The 25,082-nt window shown below is 40.9% G+C and overlaps 1 protein-coding gene across 1 annotated transcript in view; it reads left to right on the forward strand.

The window, feature by feature from the left end:
* Positions 1–961: 961 nt before the first annotated feature.
* Positions 962–25,082, forward strand: part of TSPAN7 (tetraspanin 7) — a 139,208-nt gene continuing 115,087 nt past the window's right edge. Inside the window, exon 1 of the mRNA XM_075538750.1 lies at positions 962–1,080. Coding sequence (XP_075394865.1) covers positions 1,000–1,080 — 81 coding nt within the window. The 5' untranslated portion in view covers positions 962–999. The remainder of the gene's footprint in view (positions 1,081–25,082) is intronic.

The following is a 25,082-nucleotide window of genomic DNA, read 5'->3' on the forward strand; positions in this document are numbered from 1 at the left end:
TTGACTGGAGTAGAAAGCCTGGTCTGTCTCCCGAGGAACCGCTGGTGGCTTTGAACTGCCGACCATACGATCACAGCCCAATGAGTAACCATTACACCATCAGGGCTCTTGTCTTAGCTTTAGTATCCAAAATTGTCTCTGAACCTCATCGTCTAGTTTCTTTGATGCTGCTGTTTCACTTTTGTCACATGGCCTGCACTTACTAGGCTGGAGGCCCATGATCTTTAAACACTTTGCTGCCGCCCCCACCCCCATCTGTCAACGCTATATGAACGGGGGGAGGGGTGGTGGTGGCTACTTTCATAATAGATCCTTCTTGTAATTTAGCGTCATCATTTCAAAATATGAAGAAATCAGGGGGGGGGAGTGGATGGAGCTCCTTTAGGGGGTGTCGGCTCTAAGCCCCTGTGTTGCTGATCATCTCTCCAGCTGTATCTCCGGCCACCTGTCACCATCTATTCCTAGCACACACCAGGCCTGTCTATTGCCAAGGACATGACTACTGGACGACTTCTATCGGAGAAGGCCCTGTGCAGAGCCCAAATACAGAGACGGTATTGTTTTTCAGGGACTCCAATAACCTCTTATAGCCAGGTACAGATAGCACTGCAAAGGTAAGGCCCTATTGCACATAAAGAAGAGACTTAAATGTCTCAGGGGCTGAGGGGGGGGGCTGGATAAAGGCTCTATGACCTCTCAGGCTGCCTTGAGTCTCCTAGCCCCTCCCACTGGACACCCACCCTCTCCTTGGCAGGGAGGGTTCTGAGCCAGCGCGGGATTGCCAGGGCGGGCAGCCTTCCAACCCAGCGCAGTGGTTGCCTGGCCTTCTTCTTTCTTGGGAGCCCCGCAGAGTGCGCGCTCATGTACGCGCACGCGGTGTCGCCTGCGCGCGCGCACGGTCTCTGGCAGCACGCGCGCTCGCCCCGCCCCGTCTCCTACCCCCTCCCATGCGCCGCCCACCGCCCGCTGCCGCCGCCGTCGCCGCGCGCGCTCTGTAGTATGGCATCGAGGAGAATGGAGACCAAACCTGTGATCACCTGTCTCAAAACCCTCCTCATCATCTACTCCTTCGTCTTCTGGGTGAGTGGCCTCACTGGCCCGGGGGTCTGGTCACCATCCCTCGGTGCGGGGCTTCTCTCAGAAAAGAAAGAGGGGGCGGGGGGGGGGAATTAAATCTCGGTCCGCTCCGTAAGGAGGCGGGTGCTGGGTGGTGGGCCGGGGCTGCGGCGGACCGGGGGCCGCAAACACCCTGCACCCCTTCCAGGCGGGGGTGGCGTGGGGCGGTGATGCTGTTTGTCGACCTTTACAAATAAGATTAAAAAAATAAATGTATCGATTTCCTTTTTAAGCGTGCGGGATGGGGTCAGCCCCTGAGGAAAGTTGCGGCTTTATTCGTCTTCTGCCCCCTTTCGACACCCTTGGCCAGACTCCCACAGCGGGTCTAGGGGCTAACCTGTGGCGGGCTGGGAGCCGGCAGGGAGCGCGGGGCTGGAGCCCAAATTCCCGTTCCTTCCTGACCTCACGGGGCTGAGGGAGAGAGGAGCCCGGAGCCTTGTGCCTGCTTGGGTGGTGGGCATGAGCGACCTAAGTCCCTCTGCGCACTGATGGGGGTGGAGCGGGGGCTAATGGCACTTCAGTGGTGAGGCGGGGAAGAGAGGGGCTTACATAAGCCAGGGGCATCTCACTGGGGCCCCCGGGGGGAGGTTCGGGCGGGGGTCTTATTACCCTTCTCTGCCCTCTTCCACTCTTCCGATATCTATCTGGTAATTCTATAATTTCGGGAACCTAGTCCGCAGCGCCCAGGAAGAGGACCCCAGCCACTTGGTGAAAACCTTGGAGCCCCAACTCGACTCCCCTTTCGGTGCAGCCGCCAGTCCTGGCAGCTCAATGCAGAAGGGTGACGTCAGCCCCTCAACCCGGCCGCGGGGGGCTGTATGGTGCACCTCAAGGAGGGATGCGCCCTGCTGCGCGCAGGAGAAGGTGGGGGCTCCAGGATTGAGCCTTACCTCATCCTGTTTGGCAGTGCGTGGAATCAGCGCAGGGCTGGTACCGCAGTGATTCACTTGGAGAGAGGTGGGTGGTACCTAGGGACCATTCCTCCCTGTTTCTCTTTTTGTGCAGATGATCTCCCCCACCCCCTACTCCCCAGGTTCCCCACTCCTGGACTAAGCTAAGAACACCCGCGGGGGAATGAATGAATGTTTTGCCAGAGCCTTTCAGCGCCCCCCCCACTCCTGCCCCAATAATCTGGGTCATTTCAGCTTCCAAGGCAGTCATTTTGAAACCTGAGACTCTGTAGAGACAGTCAAGCCTTTTGGTTGTTATTCTCACACTACACACTCCCCCCCCCAAACAACAACAACAAATCTAGCTCTAATTTTGGTTTGAAACTGGGCCATGGTTTTTTTGTTTTGTTTTTTGAGGTGCCTAGAATGGGCTGGGTGGTGAACTGGATTGTTTGTAATGACGAAGATAGGAACTGGGATTTATGTTAAAATTTTAAAAATACCTATATTTTTTGAATGCCCTCCCAAGGTATTTCCTTATCATTGGTATTGACTATTGTCCAGATGGAGGACGCTGTGGACGTTGGTGATTGGAAGCTCGGTGCTCGACGAAGAGATGGGATAAATTGATAGCAGAGAGACAAACACAGAAACCCAACATCTCAAGATCGTCATCTATCACAGGAGGCAGGCCCAGAACCACCCCCTATGTCTCCTCCCCCCAAACAAGAGTCAACACTCTTCCCCACCCGTCCCGAAAAACAAAACCATTCCAATGCATAGTGACCTTATAGGACAGAGTAGAACAGCCCCATAGAGTTTCCAGGGCTGTAAAGCTTTATTGAAAATGCACTATTTTATTTCTCCCTGGGATCAAGGCTGGGGAGTTCCAACCTTCGCGACCTTTTAGGTAAGCAGCCAGGACTTACCAGAGTGCACCACCATGGCTCCATGGCTAGCACAGGAAAGAACCTTAAAATGGCACAGCTGATGCATTTCAGTGGTGGAATTGTGAGCTGTGCTTGGATCCTGTCATCTTAGGCCCTGCCTGGAAAAGGCATTAAGGTATCTTGAAACTTCTCCGTAGCCATTATAGAGAACTGTTTTAGTTTTTAAAATTTACTTCCTGAAGTCTTTGGCCCCTAATTATTTACTTGGCTTCCTATTTGTTTCTGGAGTAAATCATATGGGCGGTTATTTTTGGCTTCCTGAAAAATAAGGCTTATGTTGTAAATGAAGGGGTGGTGTTCTTTCAGGAGCCTGTGGTCTGGTGCAGAAAGAGGGTCTTCTAGGCTATGGTTTTCCTTAATGAGCTCTTTAATTCTCCTTGCTTCCTCCCCTCAGCCCATGAATCGAATCACTTAATACCCCCAATTCATCTTAAACCCTCACTTCATTTTATGCCTTCCAAGATTCCTGGATGTCTGTGATTTATTTATTTATTGTCTTTTGTTATTTTTGTGGTCTTAACTAAATCTATATACCTAGTTACTTTCTTTCCTTATTTCCATAGCCTTAACTGTTTATCTCTGCAGCGTTTTCAATTGTTCAAGTAGTATTCAAAAGTCATTCTGTACTGTAAAACCAAAAGAATAAGGGATGGCCAGTTACAAAGGTATTTTGAATCAGCTATTTTCATTAATGAGTTGCAATCCCAATGGAGCGTTTTCCATTGTGTTTAAAATACATTAAAAACAAACAAACAACCTGACAAATCAAATAAAAACTTCCCAGGGATTTGCTAGGCAATGAATACAAAAAGGTGATCCCAGTGTTCTTTCAGTTGGCTGATGGAGGGAAGACTTGGGCAGAATTGATTTATTTGTGTTTCACCTGAGTTGTTTTCAACTCCTCTTTCCCTCAATTTAGATGTGAGAATCCAAGACATTCAGCTGTAAAATGGTGCTAGACCAGTAGCTTTAAGAAAGCTGATGTGTATTTTGAGCATACACTATATGACAAAGGAATTTAAAGTTGTCCCTAATAAAATGTTTTAAAAAAAAGAAATTTAAAGTTGTATTACGAACAAGCAAAGATCAGATTATCTGTCCTTCTCTCCAGCCTGCAATCATGCTCCCTCTCTTGAAGAGCTTCCCTAGAGCAGTGACTCTCAGCAGAGAAGGGGGATGGCAGTATTGCCTGTCCCCCGGGACTTTTAACAATGTCTGGAGATGTTTTCCATCATAAATGGGGATAATGGTAGTATTGCAATCAGGTGGGGATAGGTGCCAGGTGCTGCTAAACATCTTAGTGCGCACAGGAGCAACTCCCCCCTCCCAGTAAAGAAGTGCCCAGGGCCCAAAGTCAATAGTTCCATCAATGTCTGCTTTTTTATTTACAGAGTAATACATTCTAAAGGGGGCGGGGCAGAAGGTTCCTTATTCAAAACTAAAGGAGCCCTGATAGTGTAGTGGATTAGCATGGGCTGCTAACCACCTGGTCAGCAGTTGAAAAATGGAGAAAGGTGAAGCTTTCTACTCCCATAAAGAGTTACAGTCTCAGAACCCCCCAGGGGCAGTTCAGCACTGTCCTCCAGTTGTGCTGGGAATCAGAATCCCCTCGATGGCAGTGAGTCTGGAGAGCAAAACTCGCTATATTTATTTCCTGGTTTGGGGAACAGTTAGATATCAGATAATGCCCAACAATTTTACAGTGTATCAGAATTCTTTATTCAAAGGATTCAAAGGCAGGTCATTCTTTATATAATTGTGTTCAAATGTACAGGAGACTTTATCTTGTAGTTAAATAATGGTACTTGAATGTTAGATACCCAGATCTTTTGTTTCCCAAGATTTGTAGTGTTTGAAAGAAAAATAAGATAGGAAAATGTTTATTTTAAAGAAAAGAAAGGAACAATACCCAGACTGCTGCTATTCTGTGTTTTAAAGACAAGCAAACAGTGCCTGTCTCATAGTAGGTTTACTCAGTAGATATTTGCTGAATCAATGAATGGATATAATTTTACTAACTACTCAGTTCAATTAACTGGGGAGCTTTTAAAAGCGTTTTGTTTTCAGCCTACCTATGGTGATTTCAATATGCTCCTGCCTTTAAAGGGTACACAGATGGAATAGAGGACTTTATAAGGATATTCTTTTCTTAATGAGGTTTCAGTTAGTACTCTTTAAGGGTTGGCTAGTTTGTCAGACATTTTAGATTATCCACACTTTGCATTTGAGTTTAATGGATTAAGCTTAAATTTTTAAAAGATATCTACCTCACACTAATATAAACAAAATATTCCTCCTATAAGGTATATATATACATATATATGTATGTGTGTCTGTGTCTACTCACACACGCATGCACGCATACACCCATATAAAGAGCAAGCAGGAAAACTTCATATGTGAAATGTTACTTATCAACTAACTTTTGTTTTGATTTGTAAGTTTTTAAAAATATATTTTAAATACTGTTCTGAGGTGTAAGTTAAGATTCAAATCTTTCACATTTGAATCCACTCACTGAAACAAATTTTCATGGAGCAAAACATCCATTGCTTCATTCATGCATGGTATTTTGATTTCTTCTCCTATGGAGGTAGTTAGCCTATCAATATCCACCGTGGAGTTGATTTTCATAGAGACCCCATACGAGAGAGTCCAACTGCTCTAGAGAGTCGTTGAGACTATAAATCTTTACTGGGGCTTACCAATTGTGCTATCAAATTCCCTGGTGGTGAAAAGTCAGGGGGTTTTGTTGTTGTTTAATTTGGGAAATATGAGTCGTCATGGACTCCATGAAAGTGAGATCACTATTTGGAAGACAGGGTTTTAAGAAACAATAAGAAAATTTCTGTTCATTTGTAATTCAGAAAGTATAGATTCTTGAGTTAAACAGGAGGGGAGAAATCTTAACCAGCAGTTCTAATATTTGAAAAGGGTGTTTGGATTTGGGCATATACTAAAGCGTATACTTAATTCTTTTACATATCAGCACGATTAAACGAAATTCTTGAATGTCAGCTATATGCCAAGTATTGGATATTCAACAGAATGTTTATCAACTTTTTCTAGCTACTGGTTTTGGCATTTTACTTTCATTTCTAAATAACAAAATTAGATGACTACTTCTTGAATTTTCAATTTTAGGTGTTATTTTATTTACCCATCACTATGAAAAGTGAAGATATCGCTCTTCTGACCCTGCTACCTCCTTCCTTCTCTTCATATTAATTTCCTATCCTCACATCTTCCCAATATAGTCATCATTTTTGTTAGAACAATTGTCAGTGAAATTAACATGACTCTCCTTGCCTGTGAGTTGATTCCAACTCACAATAACACTATCGGACAGGGTTAAACTGCCCCTGAGTTCCTAAGACTGCAACTGTTTTGTGTATTATGATGACTTGCACTTTTTGTTTTCCTTGGAGTTAAAATTGCCTTGTTTTTCCTTTTGTTTCATTTTTTTTTGATACTAATGTATCCCCCAAACAATCCCCAAACTCTGCAGCTTCACTCAGTATGTTCACATTCTGCAGTGATCCAATAACTGCCCTCTTGGAACTGTTTAAAAAACTCTTTTCCCAGCACATTATTATCTTTAGTCTAGAGGAATACTTTCTGGGCCCTTGAAAAAGCCAAAGCCCTAAAATCTTTCATAGTCACCATGGCAATTCCTTCACCCATGTTTGATCTCTTATTTCCTAAATGTCTTTTCTTTCACTTTCTTTATTTTCGTGGAGTGAATATTTTAGGAACTTTCTGGAAAAAAGGTCTAAACCAGAAGCCGAACCCATCGCCATGGGGTCAATTCTTACTCAAAGTGAGCCTGTCGGATAGAGTGGCATTTCCCCGTAGTGGTTCCAAGGCTGTAATCTTTATGGAAACACACTGCCACAACTTTCTTCCATGGAGCAGCTGGTGAGTTTGAACTTCCAACCATTCCATTAACAGCTGAACTCTTAGCCACTCCACAATCAGGGCTCCTTGGAAAAGGATGTATAGAAGATTAACTTTTGGAGTTTGTAGGTGCGGAAATCTTAATTTTATACTCTATTTCATAATTTGAGTCTAGAATTTCAGTTTGCAAATGATTTTCCTTCACAATTTTGTTGTCTTTTGTTACCCCCCAGTCATCTTGTTACTTTTGAGAAATCAAATGCTATCCTGGTTCTTCTTGAAATGTTGCTTGATCCTTCTTTGGAAGCTTTTGGTATCTCTGAGTGCCCAGGAATTCCACAATAATATTACCTTGGTATATGTCTATTTTATCTCTTTCTTGTGTACCCTTTAAAGTTGGAGACTTGCGTTTCTTCAATTCAGGGAATTTTCGTGAATTTAAACAATTTTATTCCCTTCATTTATTTGCTTTGTTTTCTCTATTTAGGTGTTGGGCTACATGTTTAACCTCCCTTCCTTTCTATTTTCTTTTTTAATGTTTTGTTCTACTTTGGGGAAATATCCCCCACATTATTGCCTGGTATTGCGTGTGTTATGTGTTCTATATGTTGAGTTCCAGGAGCTCCCCTTTGATGTTGCAATGTTTCTTTCTTTTTTTCATTAGCACCTTGTTCTTGCTTCATAAGTGTAATATCTCTCTTTTTAAAATTCCTGATTATCTTTTTAAGCATTGTTTCTTCCTGAATAGCTTCTTCTAAACTGTTAGGCTTTATGGTATAGTGCAGGCTTACCTCCAAGTTCTGGTGACTTTTTGCTCACTGTTCTGAATGAGCTTAAGGATGAGCCCCACTCAAAAACTGATTGGAAGCTCTTGGCATGAAGTCAATTAAATGTTGGATAATTTGAGATGTTGAGTTTGGGAACTAAGATCAATCCATTTAGATTTTTTCTCTTGCTCTTTCTGATTTCCTAAAGAGGACTTTTCTAATCTATTTTCTGGGTATAGAAGGTTGGGAAATGATCTAGGCTCTCCACATCTATATATATATATATATATATATATATATATATATATATATATATATATATATATATATATATATATATATATATATATATATATATATATATTAGTAACACACATACACACATATAAATGTATACGTATATATACACACACACAAATATATATATCTTTGTTTCCAGTGTAGAATCCATGTCTGTCACTGTACTGGGTTCCTTACAGAAACTTGTGTAAAACATCTCCCTAGAGAATAATCTGTGGACCTACACTGGGATGAGGGAAAGACCGGAGAGATGAAATTGGAGGTGATCTACGTTATCTCTGTGCTTTTCCGAGAACTTTTCCTGACCCTCCTTACTTTTAGCCCTTCTATTCCTAGACTTAGATGTGCCTAGTGTTGACAGGTCCTCACTCTTTTCAGGGGGTTTGGATGCAAATGCTTTTTTCATGACTGTTATTTTCCCCCACATCTGCCATGAGACTGGGCTTTCTACATTTCCAAAATGCCACTGTGCTGTCTCCTCTTTGTGTGTATGTGTGTTACTATTATAGGTTATAAAATCCTTTTAGTGTCATTTCAGTGAAGATTTGGGAGCTAGCCAAGATAAATGGATGTGCCCAATCCATCATCTTTAACGAGAGCCCTTTGTATTGGTATCTCTACATTGCACAGTATTAATTAAATACCTAGTTGATTATGAGTGATTGAGTAGGGCATCTAAAGTGGCAATAGTTTGGGTATGCTAATAAATATTGGTATCTACTTTGAAAATTTTTTAAAAGCTGTTAGAAGTCAATGGGAAGTCTTCTAGTTTGGAATAGATTTACTGAGACACACCCCCTTATACATTCCTCTGACCATCAAGGACTAGAGTTGGGCAGATGGAAATAAATCAGTGGTTCTCAATCTGTGGGTTGCGACCCCTTCGGGGCTTGAACGACCCTTTCACAGGGGTTGCCCGATTCATAACAGTAGCAAAATTACAGTTTGAAGTAGCAATGAAAATAATTTTGTTGTTGGGGATCACCACAACATGAGGAACTGTATTAAAGGATCGTGGCATTAGGAAGGTTGAGAACCACTGAAATAAATGGGAAAAAACTTCTGACGGTTGCAGCTGCTTTTTCTGCTCTTCCTATTTCTGCTCAGAAAACAAGGGAGGATCCAGGCATCTTCTGACCTAATTAAGATCTTGCTGGAGCATCTTAATGTGAAAGTAGCAGAACTCATGTTGTGGTGTATAGGAGGAAGGGCAAAGGGAGGGGGTGGGAGAGCTTGATATTAAAACTGGTGATTGATTTGCTGTTTTTCTGTTATTATAATATAACCCTCCATATTTTTGGTAGGATTTTTACATTAATAAGTAATCTTCAGAGCATTTTATTCTCAGTTAGTCAGCTTTACTCCCTATATGTAATACGTTGTTGGAATATATGTATGAACTTTTATAGCGTTTGGAGAACATTAAGTCTTTCCCACGTAGTAGTTGGCTAGAAACTAGCTGATTTTTAAAATACAAAATGGAATACTCTCCTCCATTTTAACTACAGCTAGAGTTCTTTATTTGACCCTACTATGATTCATTAGCTGTTTGGAATGATATACCCCCTGTTTTAAGAAGGTACTTCAGAAGGTGCTAAGAACTGAAAGTCCTCTGTGACTTCATTATCTTTGTTTAGCATGATCAACCTCTGGGATAGATGACTAATGCATTGCTAACCCAATTTGAAGCACACTTTTAAAGGACATTCTTAGGTTCTTCAGTGCATTATAGCTACTTCCAATTTGGGTTATCTCTTCATCGTAAGCAGGTCCTTGAACTGATGCTCTCAGTGTTTTTTTCTTTTAGCTGTTGTCCCTCTTGCCCTGGCAGAATGTGTTTTATTTCTAGCTGGACATTTGTATCCTCTTTTATATGTTGTAGTTGCTGCGAGGTGCTCTTTAGTCCGTTCTGAATTATAGTGACCCTGTGTAGAACAAAACAAGATGTTCCCTGCTTCCTGCACCATCCTCACAATCATTCTTATGTTTGAACCCATTGTTGCAGCCACTGTGTCCATCCTCTCCTTCAGGCACTTCCTCCTTTTTACACTCTTATTTTAGCAGGCATCATGCCCTTCTCCAGGGACTGGTCTCTCCTGATATCTCCACATCCAAGCGGCAGTCTAGCAATCTGGCTGTTCTGCTTCCAAAACATATTTGTTTGGTCTTCTGGAAGTCAATGGTGTATTCGGTATTCTTTACGAGCATCATAATTCAAATGCAGCAGTGCATCTCAAATCCTTTTAATTCGTTGTCCAGCTTTATCATGCAGTCGATTAAAGAAACCATGGTTAGGTCAGGTGCATCTTAGTCCCCAAAGTGACTTCTTTGTTCTTTGATTCTTTAAACTGGTCTTTCCCAAAGTGGGCAATACCACCCAGCCCCTGTGTGGGGTGCTGAAACGATCCAGTGGGGGCACTGCAAAAGCAGTTATATGCTGTTTATCCTGGATTACGGGCTGTAGTACAGACGTTTTTCATTGCCGAAGGGCACTGAGTAATTTTTTTTTTCTGAAAAAGGGTTGGTAGACTACATAAATTTGGAAACCCACTATATTTTAAATAGATCACGTGCAGAAGACTTGCCCATTGCAATACATTGGGCAATTTCTTGACCTCTGCTTCCATGAGTATTGATCTTGGATCCAAATAAAATAAGATTTCCGACAACTTCGGTCTTTTTCTGTTTATCATGATACTTGTTGATCCACTTATAAGGATATTAGAGCTCTGATACTAATCGTGAAAGTGGAGAGCCAATATTTTGAGAATGATGAGGGCAATGAACGTACAAACGTGCTTTACACAATTGATGTATGTATGGATTGTGATAAGAGTTGTATGAGCCTCTAATAAAACGATTAAAAAAAAAGAAAGGATGGAGGGTGGAAAATAGGAGTTGGTTTTGCTTTCCACTTTATTTGCTCAGTTAAACATGTAAGTCTTTAAAGTAGTTTGGTCATCGGACTAAAGATCACAGTTTAATGTAGGAGATTTTCCTTGGTGCTTTCTATAAGGTAGTCGTCCTCAAACTTCCTAATCTGCGACCCTTTAATACAATTCCTCATGTTGCAGTGACCTCCAAGCCATAAAATTATTTTTGTTTGAAAGGGTTGCGAACCGCTGCTGTAAGACATGATGGACTTCTTCATCACTATCTGTTTTAGGAGGAAATTGAGGTGCCCTATATCACAGGATGGGATGGGTCAGGTGCAGGTCCTAGTCTGGCAATCTAGATTAGCGGTTCTCAGTCCGGCTTGTCAATCAGACACCAAACCCACTGATAGTATTTGTTAAACTGATCAGAAAGAACTCCCCACCTGGGATCGTAGAGGACTTTGAATGGGGACTAACATTATAATTTTGAGTTAATGAATTAAGTCCTATCATTGTGATGAAGGTATTATCTAGAATGAATAAATATAAACTTGTCACTGAAAATCAAAGGAGAAATTGATTACTTACATTATTTCTTTTAAAAAGTAAACTCCAAAAGAAGTTTTATATTTTCAGGGGAAAAAATGTGGGGATAATAGAATGTCTATATACGCCACAACTAGTTTCTGCTATTGGTAACCTTACATTAGTATGGTTTGTTTGTTAAAACTAATGAGTCATTTTGGTACATTATCATGAACTAAAATTTATGTGTTATTCAGATTTCCTTAGTTTTAATCTAATGTCCTTTTTCTTTTTCAGGATCCTACTCACAATATCAGAACACATTTATTTGTTGTGCCTCAGGTTCCTCTTGACTGAGACCATTTCTCAGACTTTCCTTGATTTTTATGACCTTGACCTTTTTGAGGATTATTTCTGAGGTATTTTGTTGGTTGCCACTTAATGGGGATTTGTCTGATTTCACAGCATTAGACGAGGGTAAAGTGATTTGTTAGCCGAAGGCCACAGAGGTCAAGTGACATTCACTTCACTTCATGTCAAGGGTATGTGCTGTAAGAATGATCACTGTTGATGCTAACCTTGATCATGTGGTTTGAGGTATGTTTACTGTGAAACTAATTTTTGCCCTTTTCATATTCTATGATTTGTAGAAGATTTACTCTGCATGACCCACACTTAGGAAGCATGGAGCTATGTTCCACTTCCTTAAAGGTAGAGTATCTACCATTTTAACACAAATGTTAAAACCAAGGACAAATATTGGTTAAAACAATTTTAAAATCATTTGGATTAATTGGAAATACATAAGAATCCTTGTATACAATACTATCTATGACTTGAGCTTTTTTAGCCAATGCAATAAGACAAAATGGAAAAAGAAGAGAGAAAACCATTTTTTAAAACCATTTGATTGGGGACGCGTACAGTTCTTATCACAATCCATACATATACCCATTGTGTCAAGCACATTTGTACATTTGTTACCCTCATCATTCTCAAAACATTTGCTTTCCACTTGAGCCCTTGATATCAGCTCCTTATTTTCCCCCTCCCTCCCTGCCCCCCTTCCTCATGAACCCTGGATAATTTATATATTATTATTATTATTATTATTTTGTCATATCTTACACTGTTCGACGTCTCCCTTCACTCACTTTTCTGTTGTCAGTTCCCCAGGGGGGAGGTTATATGTAGATCCTTGTAATTGGTTCCCCCTTTCTACACCACCTTCCCTCCACCCTCCCGGTATCGCCACTCTCACCATTGGTCCCGATCATCTGTCTGGGATTCCCTGTGTTTCCAGTTCCTATCTGTACTAGTGTACATCCTCTTGTGTAGTCGAATTTGTAAGGTAGGATTTGGATCATGAGAGTGGGGGTGGGGAGGAAGCATTTAAGAACTAGAGGAAAGTTGTATGGAGAAAGCCATTTTTATTCAGATACAAATGTTGTGCAACTAAAACACTCAATAGGTTCTAAGAAGGAAAAACAATTATTAAGATCATTTGGTAAAGTAACTGGACATACGATAAATGTACAAAAAACATTATTATACTAGTATAAGCCTTGGAAAAGGGAGGAAAACAACTTAGTTACAATAACAACATACTAGTGAATCATAACTAATTCAGAATAAAGTAAAAAGAAAGGGCCTTCTTTGAAAACTAAAATCTTATTGGGGAACATAATATAAATTCTGAGCAAATTAAACGACATCGTATTATTGGCTAAGGAAGCGCTATGCATTTAACAAAAGTTAGTGTTTTCAAAGTGTTTAAAGCCATCTCAAATGAAATCCCAATGATTCTGTGTGTGTGTGTGTGTGTGTGTGTGTGTGTGTGTGTGTGGTGGGGGATAAAATGATACTATTTATGCAGAAGAGTAAATGCCTAACAAATCAAGAACAACTTGAGGGAGAAAGGGGGCCTGTGCCCTCCCAGTTTTTGTGACACTCTAAGCTGACTCTCATGTTCCCTACCTCTTGGTATTTGTAATATTGTATAGTTTCCTCCCCTTTGGTGTGTGACTTGCTTCCAGTAGAATATGACAAAAGTTGATGAAGTATATATGAATATGTGCATTATATTATATAAGATTGTAATGTGTGTCTTGTGGAGACACTGTCCCTTGTTAGCTTTGAAGTAGCAATATTTTGTGATGCCAGCTCCCCTATGGAGAAGGCCAGGTGGCAAGGAACTGAGGGGAGTTTTTAGATAGCAGACAGAATGAAGCTGAGACCATAAGTTTGGCAGGCTGCAAGCAACTGAATGAGGCTCAAATCCTGTAATATTGGACGTAATCCTTCCTCAGTCTAATCTCACATGGGACCCCAACTCCAGGTGGCATCTTGATTAAAGTTTTGTGAGACCCTGAAACGGAAGGCATTGCTAAACTGTGCCTGAAGTCCTGACCTAAAGAAATGGTGAGATAATAAATATGTATTGTCCAAGCCTCTGCCCTAGTGGTGTAGTGGCTGATGTGTTGGGCTGCAGACCACAAGGATTGTGGTATGAAACTGTCAGCTGCTCTCTTGGAGAAAGAAGAGGCTTTCTGCTTCCACAAAGATGTTCAGTCTCAGGCACCCACAGAGGCACCTTCTGTCCTGTCCTAGAGGGCTGCTATGAGTCAGAATTGCTTTGATGGCATTGAGGTTTGGTTTAACAAGTTTGTGGTTATATTGTTACACAACAATAGGTAACTAAAAATGATAAAAACCATTCATCAAATCAGTATGCTAATTGGTGAAGAAAGAGAAAAATGGTTCAGAGGACCAATAGAGAATCCAGAACAAAATTCAAATGTATATATGAAAAGCGACATTCATTTTAGTAAGAGAAAGATAGGGTTAAATAATGCTGGTACCACTGAATATCTTTATGGAAGAAAATAAAATTGTAGCCCTTCCTTAAAATTATAGACAGCCCTCAGGTGACAGGCAGTCTCAAGGTTATCAACCAGAACTGTTTAAGAATTTTTAAGTAAATTGGAACTGTAGATGGTTCTGATTTAGCCTTATGGGTTAGGCCTTGAGTTGCTTAACTGCAAGGCAGATAGTTCAAACCCACCAAGCATTCAGTAAGAGAATTATAAGTCTGTCTGCTCCCATAAAGATTTAGTCTCAGAAGCCCTGTAAGTCAGAATAGCCTCCATGGCAGGGGGCTTTAGATTTAGGGCATGAAGAAGAACCCTGGTGGCGTAGTGGTTCCGGTGCTTGGTTGCTAACCCAAAGGTCCGTGGTTTGAACCAACCAGCTGCTCTGTGGGAGATAGCTGTGGCAATCTGCTTCCATGAAGATTAGAGCCTTGGAAACCCTAGCGGCAGCTCTCCTTTGTCCTATAGGGTCACTCTGAGTTGGGAAGGATTCAATAGCAGTGTGCTTGGTTTAGGGTAGCACCAGGAAAAAAGGTTTGAGGCATTTTCAATGATTTAAAAATTGTATGTGCCACAAGTGAGGATGGTTGTGATGTGATGAATTTGTCGTAAGTAAGCGTTGATTCACTTGTTTCAAAGTGAGGGAAGTTGACTTAACATTGAAGGTCAGGTAGGAGTTATCCCTAAATTGGACCTTTTGGACCTGTGTAATAAAATTCCCAACCAAAAACCCAACCCAAACCCAATGCCACTGAGTCATTTCCAACCCACAGTGACCCTATGTAGGGTTTTTGAGACTAAAATTTGAAAACAATAGTTTCCTCGTTCTTTTGCGAAGCTGCTGGTGGGTTTGACTTGCCAACCTTGCAGTTCATAGTCCAATGCCTAATCCAGTGGGTTTAAATGTGCAAATGTAAAAAAAAATCTACTAAGAAAATATAGGAGAACACGTGGAACAAATTAAGGAGTCAAAGATATGGCCTTATCCAAGTCTGGAGACTCAGAAACATTTAAATAAATACCAGCATATTTTCTGCTGAAATATTTTAAAATTGCACAGCAAAAGGTACAGCAATCAAGTTAATTAAACTGTTGTGAAATGAAGAATTTGTGGTAGATTTAGTTAATGTATTGCTTCCTTCGTCAAGAAAGATTTCTACAAAAAGCGAGTCTCCAGGCAGTTCCCATGTTTTCGACAGAAGTATCAGTAACTCCTACTTGCCCTTCAACATTATGCAAATGTTTGTGACTTTGAAATCATCAGAGGAGTCTCGGTGGTGCAATGTGTGAAGTGTTAGGCTACTAAACACAAGGTCGGTAATTCAAACCCACGAGTCACTTCACAAGAGAAAGATGAGCCTTTTTGCTCCCTTAAAGATTTATAGTCTTGGAAAGCTTCCATGAAACAGTTCCACTCTGTCTGAAAAGGCTGCTATGAATTGTCTCCGTGGCAGTGCAGGTTTCTGAGTTTTGCACTGATTGAACCAACCCTACTCAAAACATAAGCTACATCACAATAAACTTCACTTGCTGTCCATGAAGCTTTTCAATCATTGAAAAGGTTTTACACATCTTCTCGCATGAAACTGAGGCTAAATAAGAACCATATGTACCTATCTGTTCCCACTGGCCTACAAATTCCATTTTAAGACTCAGGAGCTGATCTTGTTTATCACCTGGGGAATGCCCATAAACAAGTAAATGGAAAAATGGAATTGAAAGGTAATGGAATGTTTTTCATGAACTTTTTGAAACCGCCTCAAATTTAAGTTGTGATGCCAGTTGCTGGTAATGCAATTGCTGACCAATGTTGCTCAACTGACCATACTTTGAAAAGCCCTGCATAGGGCAGAGGTCAGCAGACCTTTTATGTAAAGAGGCTGAGAGTAAATATGTGAAGCTTTGTGAGCCACTTGGTTTCTGCTGCAACTATCCCTAGTCGCCTCTTTCATTATAGTGTGAGGGCAGAACAGGTGATATGTAATCAAGTGAGCAAGGCCATGTTCCAATAAAACTCTATTTACAAAAACAGGCAATCAATCAAATTGCAACCATGGGCCATAGTTTGCTGACCCCTAATCTGTGTGATACAGATAGACGGAAAGTCCAATCCTTATCCCCAGGCATTCAAGTTTAAAGTTTAATATGATCCCTGGTGGCACTGTGGGTTAGGCCTTGGGTTGCTAATCCCAAATTTGGTAGTTCAAACCCACCAACTGCTCCATAGAAAAAGATGAGGCTATCTACTCCTATAAAGATGTATACTCTCATAAATACTACATAGGATTGTTAAGAATCAGACTGAACGCAGTGGTAGTGAATTTGTTTCTTTTTGGTGATAAGAGTAAGAATGAAGCCAGTTGAGCCAATGTAGCCAGGCTACACTGACTCAATGTAGCCAGTTGAGCACTTCAAATGTGGCCAACTCACATTGCAATGTGTGCATTAAGTGTAAAATTCTGATCTACTTTCAAGATCGAGTAGGGAACAATGCAAATATCTTCATTTTTGTCATGATTACATGGTAAAGTTTTAGACGTGTTGGATTAAATGAAGTATTGAAATTAATTTGATTGGCTCCTTTTTGCTTCTGTATGGGTGCTAGAAACTTAAAATCACATGTGTGGCTCAATAATATATTTCTACTGGATATCTCTCAGCTAGAAATAAAAGAAGTTTACATCAAATGCTACAGGACCAAGGGAAAGAATCCGATTGGGAGATTTGGAATGATTCTGGGAAGAGGCTAGACCTTGGAGAATGATGGTATTTTGGCAAGTAGTTCTCTGAGAGGATGAAATATCCTACCGAATGGAGGAAATTGTATAGGTAGAGACTTGGGAAAAGCAGAGTGAGTTTTTTGTTGTTGCTTGAGACAGGGATGAGTTTGGCTTTAATGAAGTGAGTCTAGGTAAGTAGGTACAGGCCTTATTACGGGTTACTCCACACAGGTAAAGGCTTTGGGCCTACTTTAGAAGGTAGAGTAGGACTGGCCCATATTTTTAGAAGAAAGTAGTGATGGTTGGAAGCAGTAAATTGTTTGGGTTGCAATATTAAATGGAAGTGGTGAAACCAAGTTGAATAGGTAAGAAGGGAAGCCTAGTACAAGGTGATGGTGGGAATGAAAAGGGGAGGATGGGTTCCACTTTTTGGTGTGGCAAGTATGTCTGAGAGTAAGAGAGGATCTCAGGGTCCCAGACTTGGGGAGCCTGGCTGTTGGTGATGGAAATAGGAACCTTAGTAGGAGGATCTGGTTTTGCATTCCATTTTGCATAGATTTCTTTTGAGACATTGGTGCATGTACTAGACCGTAGAAGCTTACTTATCTGCAGTTGTTGCTGACACGCAAAAAATGGCCCTGAGAAATTCTTTTACTTGGGACATCTCTAGACTTCCAATCCGTACCCACTATCCACTATGGTCACAGTTGATTTATTAGAATTTGACGCCTAGTGGTGCATTGTGAGATGCTTTGGTTTCTACGAGATGGACAAGTCCAATCTTTTTAAGGCATTTGAAATAGATATGAGAACCTGTTGGTTGTTGTGGGGTAGAAGGAGAAAGTGGCACAAGGAGAAGCCATGTCAGATGATGGGTGTGGAGCTAGAGTGGGCACTGGTGAACTCTTGCTCATTAGACCAAGGATTCTGACCCGCTTTGCAGTAGCCCGTGCGCTTCTCTTCTGGTCTGGAACTCTTAGCTGTTCATGGTTCCTGTAAGGCTTGGCAAAGAAGATGAAATCCCAATCCTTTTGCCTCTTTCCTCTGTGCTAGCAGTAAACCTCTGGCTAACCAAGAAGCAGCCCCAATGGAAGCTTGTATTGCCAGTTAGTTTTGCTTAAGGGATGAAGGTCCTGCTGTGAGGTATTTAGAGACTTCTATTAAGTTACTTAATAATCTCTTCGACATCAACTGCCCTGTAGGAGAATGGGGCTGGCAGTTGTTTTAGTTTATATCCGTCAGCGATGTTTAGAGGATAAATAGCTACGTCATATCACATGCTCTTTATAAGATCGTTCTAGTATACAGAGGTGGTAGCTAGCTTGACAGTTTTCAGAACAGGTAACTTTCTCAGTGGTGGTTTGGTGAGTGTTTGGGAAGGGGGTGGGGGCAGGGCTTTTCTTTAGCCTGGGTGACAAATGGAGGTGAATTTCCCCTCTCCAGTGAGCACGTTGTGGGAAGGATTGACCAAAGTCTTAATTAATTAAGATGTCAGAAGTGAACCCTGTTTTAAAAAAAACAGTTATTGAGTCAGTTCCAACTCATAGCGACTTTACAGTAAAAAATCTCACTGCCATCTAATCGATGCTGACTCAAAGCAACTCTCTAAGACAGCTTGGAACTGCCCCTGTGAGTTTCTGAGACTGTAACTCTGCAGGAGTAAAAAGCCCCCTGTTTCTCCCGTGAAGCCACTGCTGGTTTCAAACTGCTGACCTTTTGGATCTCAGTCCATTGGGACCCTCATGTCAGGCCCTGTGTTGTTGCTGAACAGCCAACCAGGCAAATGCCTATTTGATTTCAGAGGTCTTAGTCTGTAAATGTCTTCTCCTCTCTGGTTTGGTTATGGCTTGGGCAAGCCATCTGAAACCCTGCACACTTACGTACATCGGGATAGATGTTCTTTTCACTCTGTCACTTAAACTTATGCCTAAAAGATTCCAAATCATTGACCAAAATGACATCAATATTATCTCTCCTACTGCTGTGAAATAGAGTAAGGCTGTGAACTCATCTCTTATAATCCCCCTAGCCTCTGCGAGCAGATGGAAGCCAAGATCTTAAAAACTGCTGGGGATGCAGCTTTTTCTTTGCTTTAAAGAACAGCACTGAGGCAGTGGCTAGGCATTTTCCTATGGAGCTGACATTGGCTGGGTAGAGTTTTCTAATCCACACGGGGACACACAGATAAGGCTCATTGGTATGATTGCCAAGTAAATGTTTGTCAGCTGCAGTGATCTTGCTTCCTCTCTCTGAATCTGCTTTTAGAAAACAATCTGACCAGGCGTGCATACTCTCTATATAGGAGGGATTCTTGCTTATATCACAAAATTAGCTATGTTATCTCTGATGAAAGAAATTTGGAGTATAAAAGTCTAGTTTTGAAAAAAGGCAACCCTCCCAGTTTCTTACAGTCACATCCTAGTAAATGGGCCTCTTTTGCTGCCTGGACGCACAATTGGAATGCCTATTAGAAGTGAGGACAAGACTTTATCTCACATAATTTGGGCATGATATCAGGTCCAGGGAGAAAGATATCATGCTTGGGAAAGGAGAGGATTAGCACAGAAGAGGATGACTTTCAAGGAGCTCGACTGATACGATGGCTTTAGCAATGAGTGTAAATGTAACCGCCATTATGAAGATGTTGCAGTGCTGCACATGGTTTCTGCTCAAAGCCTCACTATGAGTCAGAACCAACTCGATGCCTCTAAGAACAACAGATGGGCCTCCTATTCCACCTGTTGAAGACCCAACTTTATATCAATAGCGATGATCACATCGGACTTAATAGACACAAAACTCATTAACATAAATTACCCTTAAATTGTCTTAATTAATACAGGTGTGTTCCACTTTGATCATCACCCAAAACTGGGATACAATTATCCTGTCCCATATCTACAGGATAGCAAAAGAAAGTGTTTTACTTTGGGGTTCTATCAATTTGGAGCCTTGTTTCGGTGCCATGGCTTAAATGTACTATTCCTCTGTAACCATAGTAACTTTTCCCCCCTAACCTTGCTCTGTTTGGGGACCTCTGACTTCTCTCTGTATTTGATCCCCTTAAGTTTGACTAATAAAATTTTTGGAGGGTTTGGAAAAAATCTAGTTGTAGATGAGGGTATTGACTAGAGAGACAAAAGTGCATTCCATTCAGGAGCCCTGAAGGGATAGTGGCTAAGTCTTGGACTGCTAACTGCAAGGTCAGCAGTTCAGCAGCACCAGCTGCTCCACAGAGAAACGGGACTTTCTACTGCCATAAAGAGTGACAGTCTCAGAAACTCACAGGGACAATTCTACCCTATCCTGGTGAATGTCTATGAATCAGTGTCAACTAGATGGCATTGAGTTTTTTAAATTTGAGAAGAATACACATCCTTTGGCTGCCTTTTATATGTAAGGTGGCCCTTTTTCCCTCCAGCAATTAATAAATGAAGTTTTGCTTCTTCCTTCCCTCTCTCACTTCTACCTACTCCAAATATGACCCTCCTTGTATATGTTGTAGCCAGTTACCTATGCAACAAACCCAATATTTTCCCTAGACGTCACCTTGACTCCTATTCCAGGAATCACCAAGCCCTACTTGACTCTATTTTCTCAAACGGTTCTCATATCTCCTTCTCTCCATCTCCCTACCATTGTCTTCTCTTTCTTTGGAACCATTACAGCAGCTCCCAAACATTGTTCCTGCTGTCAGCTTCTTCTCAGCCTATCTTCCCATCTGTCAAAATAGGTATTCCACAAGACAAAACAAATATGATACAGCCAGCAGTTATTTCCTGTTGCCTACAAGACAAAATCCACATCTCGTTTTGTGCTGATAAAATCCTACAGGCCACCTGCCCTTTCCACTTCCACTCTGGTCATCAGCTCAGTGACCTGCTTCCTTTGCTCAGTGACTCTTACTTGTCTCATGATTTAATTCAAATGTCACATTGACAGGAAAGCCTTGCCTTTCTCAACTGCTTCTCCCTGCCACTCAAGAGGCAGTCTCTCTGTTCCATGACCATTCAATGTAGTACTCATGTTGCTCAGTAATCTATTTGCTTACCTACCAGGCTTCCTCGTGTATTCAAGGAAGTATCTGGGAGTAATGAATGCTGTTGAGTGCTGTGCTGGGATTTAACTGGACAGGATGGATGGGATGATCCAATAAGAGGGGAGGGAAATAGACAAGTAGGAAACTTTTAGGCATTGATAATGCTCTGAAGGAAAGTGTTCATGGAGGTGGTGATTGAATAGGAATCAATTTGGAAGGGTGATCACAGGGAAGAGACCTCGCTGAGGAAGTGAAATTTGAGGGGAGATCTAAAGAATTAAGAGGCTCCATAATCTAGATGACACAGAATTCAGTTATCATTACCCCCCCCCACACACACACACCATGTGTTGACCAATGTTAGTGTAGTCATTCCCATTATCTCTACTGACATATAACGTAGAAGTCAAGTCACCATTTTTGATTACTGTTGCTTTTCCTTCTACTGGCAATAGCACCAGATTTTGCCTTCTCAATAATTCTTAGCATGACAAAACACAAACCTGATTTTTGTTTGTATTTAAAGGGAGCTATGTAAGTAGTGGGGTGGAAATAAGAAAGGACTGTTTTGGATAATCTAAACATGAGCAATTGATAGGTGATCCTGACTTAAGTAGCATCGTGATTGGATTGAACTAATGCAATTCGGATGGGTCGTTCTGCCAGTTCCTGAAATTTGCATTGTCCGTTTATGCGTGTGTCATACATCTAACCTTGACATGTTCTACACTCATTTCCTTTTCCAAACTGATCTGACTTAGTTGCACAGAGTCGCTGCCTTACTTTTATGATACATGCCTTACTTTTATAATAACAGTAAAAACTTTTTTTGCCACGAAATGTAATTGTCTCCCAACAATATTCCATGACTGATGAGCATTGGTTGTAGAATCAGCCCACATCTAGACTTATAAGCTTAAGGTCTCTCAAAACTACCTTGTATGTTTGCCTTCTGAAAATGTCCATTAAACATCAATTCAAAGATTTATGGTTGTTCTAAACCCATTGTCAATTGGAGCTCTTTTTGTACATGGATTATTTTAATTCCTTTAGCTCTGGGTTAAACCTTTTCTGTGGCATCCACCAAATAAGTTGGGAAATCCGAACCCGAAGCACTCCTCTGGGAAAAAAAAGCACTTAATGAGCTTACCTTGATCACACCACTTTCAAGTAGCATGTGCTCTTTTGTCACTGTATCTTGATTTCTTTGCATTTGTAGCTTTGCTGAACACATTGCATTCTGCTCTTTTAAAAATTAGTAATATTTTCAATATGGACTTGCATGTGTCCGTGTGTCTTGTTTGTGTTTGAAAATTTTAAGTTTTTGTGTTGGGAAAGAAACAAAGGGTTGAGTAAAACACTATGTGCAATTTAAAGACCAATTAAAAAGCAATTATTTATGTTGTTAACCCCCCCAGGTAAAGAAATAGAATACTGTCATAAATTGCTTCTTTGATGCTATTATATCCTCTCCTCTCTAGGGAATATCTGTGCAGACATATCTACCATCTCCTTGCTTTTCTTTATAGTTGTACTATGGATGAATGTGTCCTTATGTGACCTGTGTCTCCCTCCACCAGCTCTTTTCAATATTTTTGAGCATTATATAAATCAGATAATACTCTGTATTTTGTGGCTTCTTATTACTTAATGTTTGAGATCCATTCATCTGGCTGCTCACGGCTATATTTGTTCTTTTTCATTGCTATGCTGTATATCATTCTGGGACTGTACCACAATGTACCCTTTTCTATTATTATGTATTTGGCTGATACTTAGTTTGCTCTTATGAGTCATGCTGCTATGAAAATGCTGTTGCGGCCTTTTGAACATGTATGAAGATGTACATGCATCTTTAATATAATAAACCCACTGCTGTCAAGGTGATTCTGACATATCCAGACCCTATATATGATTTCTGAGGCTGTAACACTTTATGCCCACCAGTATCCTCAACTTTCTCCTGCAGAGCCTAGTGGGTTAAAACTACTGACTTTGCAGTTTAAGTAGCCCAAGGCCTAACTCACTCTGCCACTGTGGCTGCATGTTAGTGGGGATTCCAGTTGTAACACTCCTTCTCCAGCACTTGGTCTTGTCAAACTTGTCAAATTTTTGTCCTAATGTGGTATATCACTGTGCCTGTCATTTCCATTTCCCTGGTTGAGAAAACAAAAAAACCCAACCCATTGCCAATGGGTTGATTCTGACTCAAAGTGACCCTATAGGACAGAGTAGGACGGCACCTGTGAGTTTCCAGGACTGTCACTGTAACTATCTGTGAGAGTAGAGGCCCCATCTTTCCCCCTTAGAGCAGCTGGTGGTTTTGAACTGTTGACCATGTAGTTAGCACCCCAATGTGTAACCACTATGCCATCAAATCTCCTGGTTGAGAAGGGGACATGTATTTTCTTTTGCTTGTAGTTCATTCTCTTTTTTTCTTTTCAAGTTTTGTTTTGTTGTTGAGATATACACAGCAAAATATACCCATTGATTACATTCCTTGAGTTGTGCACCTGTCCTCAGCCTCCTTTTCTGAGTTGTCCTTCTCTCATTAATGTAAAATCCCTGACTCCCAAGGATGCTTTTGTTATTATCAGTTTGGTCCTATAGAGCTAGCTCTTGAAAGAGCATGATGCTCGAAACTTTTTTTTTTACTGGCTAATTTAAATATCTCTCCGCTTTTAAGATAACTTAGGGAATATATTTTGTTTAAGGTTTAAAGTTTATTTCAGGAAAATAGCTCCATTGGTTCATCTACCCTCCATGGCTCCAGAAAGTCTACAGCCCATGAAAATTATAAATTTTGTTCTGTATTTCCCCCTTTTGATTTGGATTCTTCCGTGGCATTTACAATGCTCCATGTAACATTCCATGGCATGGAATGTTCCATGGCATTTAGCGGTGTTCCATTGCTAATTAGAATGTTTAGTAATGGTAACCAGGCAACCCTTAGGTCTTGTGATCTTCTGGCAAAGGAGGCAGTTCATGAAGTTACTTAGAGATGTGTGTTATATATTTCTACTCTACCTGAATCTTATCTTTTCTGACTTGGTATGAGTAGGAAGATTCTATGCACTTAATGTTTCTGTTTGAAGCCCAAACCATATTATTAGGCCAATTAACTCAGGTATACTATGAAACCATTACCCAAAGCCTCTTGCTTATCTTTACAAAAATTTGGGGGCCATGTTACTATTTCCTCATAAGCAATCTGATATTTTCTTCCCAACTGCTTTAACTTTGAAGATTTTTGGTCGACGAATTTACATTTGAAGAGCACAGGCTTGCCACCCATGAAATATGTAGTTGTACACCAAAAGATTTAGTCAACAGATTGTGCTTGTTTCTCGGAAATTTGGCCTCCATAGTTGGAGTAAGCCCTTTAAAAAAGTCCTAAAAATGCCCAATGGACACTACTGACTATTTTCAATTAGCCTCCATGGTTTGAATATCGATGAGGATGGGGTGCACTACTCATGTTTCTTTTGATCATAATTTGTATGTCTAATAGGGCATATGAGGAGCCCCGGTAATTTAGTAGGTTACATGTTGGGCTGATAACCAAAAGGTCTGAAGTTCTAAACCACCAGCTCTTCTGCAGGAGAAAAGTGAGGCTCTCTGTTCCTGTAAAGAGTTACAGTCTAGGAACCCCACAGCAGCAGTTCTACCCTGTTCCACAGAGTTGCAAGGGGTTGGTATCAACTTGATGGCAGTGAGAAGGGATAGAGCAGCTTGTTGTTGCACCTTAGTTTTCAGAATTGAGTATTGTGGAATATTTACTATCAAGAATGATTTTAGTATCTGTGATCAGATTTCTTCTGGGGACTATTTCCAGGTGTAGAATTCTGAAGCAATTTCATTCAGCCTGGTATCTCATGTTAGATGAGTAAATCAAACTACCTCTTAATGGATCACAAGGTCTTATTTAACAGATATTTTGTAAGTTCATCATGTATGTATAAATAATACACACTTTTCCCTATGTATATATCTCCATGTGTCTTGTTTTGATGCATTTGTTTAATCTAATTTGCCCCCACTCTTCTTTTCCTTCCCCTCTCCATAACCTTCAAAGTCTACCTCTTTTGGTGAGGACATAATTTTTCATGATTTTAAATTTTATAATAGTGGT

Source organism: Tenrec ecaudatus, chromosome X (assembly GCF_050624435.1).
Source record: "Tenrec ecaudatus isolate mTenEca1 chromosome X, mTenEca1.hap1, whole genome shotgun sequence".
Taxonomy (NCBI): Eukaryota; Metazoa; Chordata; class Mammalia; order Afrosoricida; family Tenrecidae; genus Tenrec; species Tenrec ecaudatus.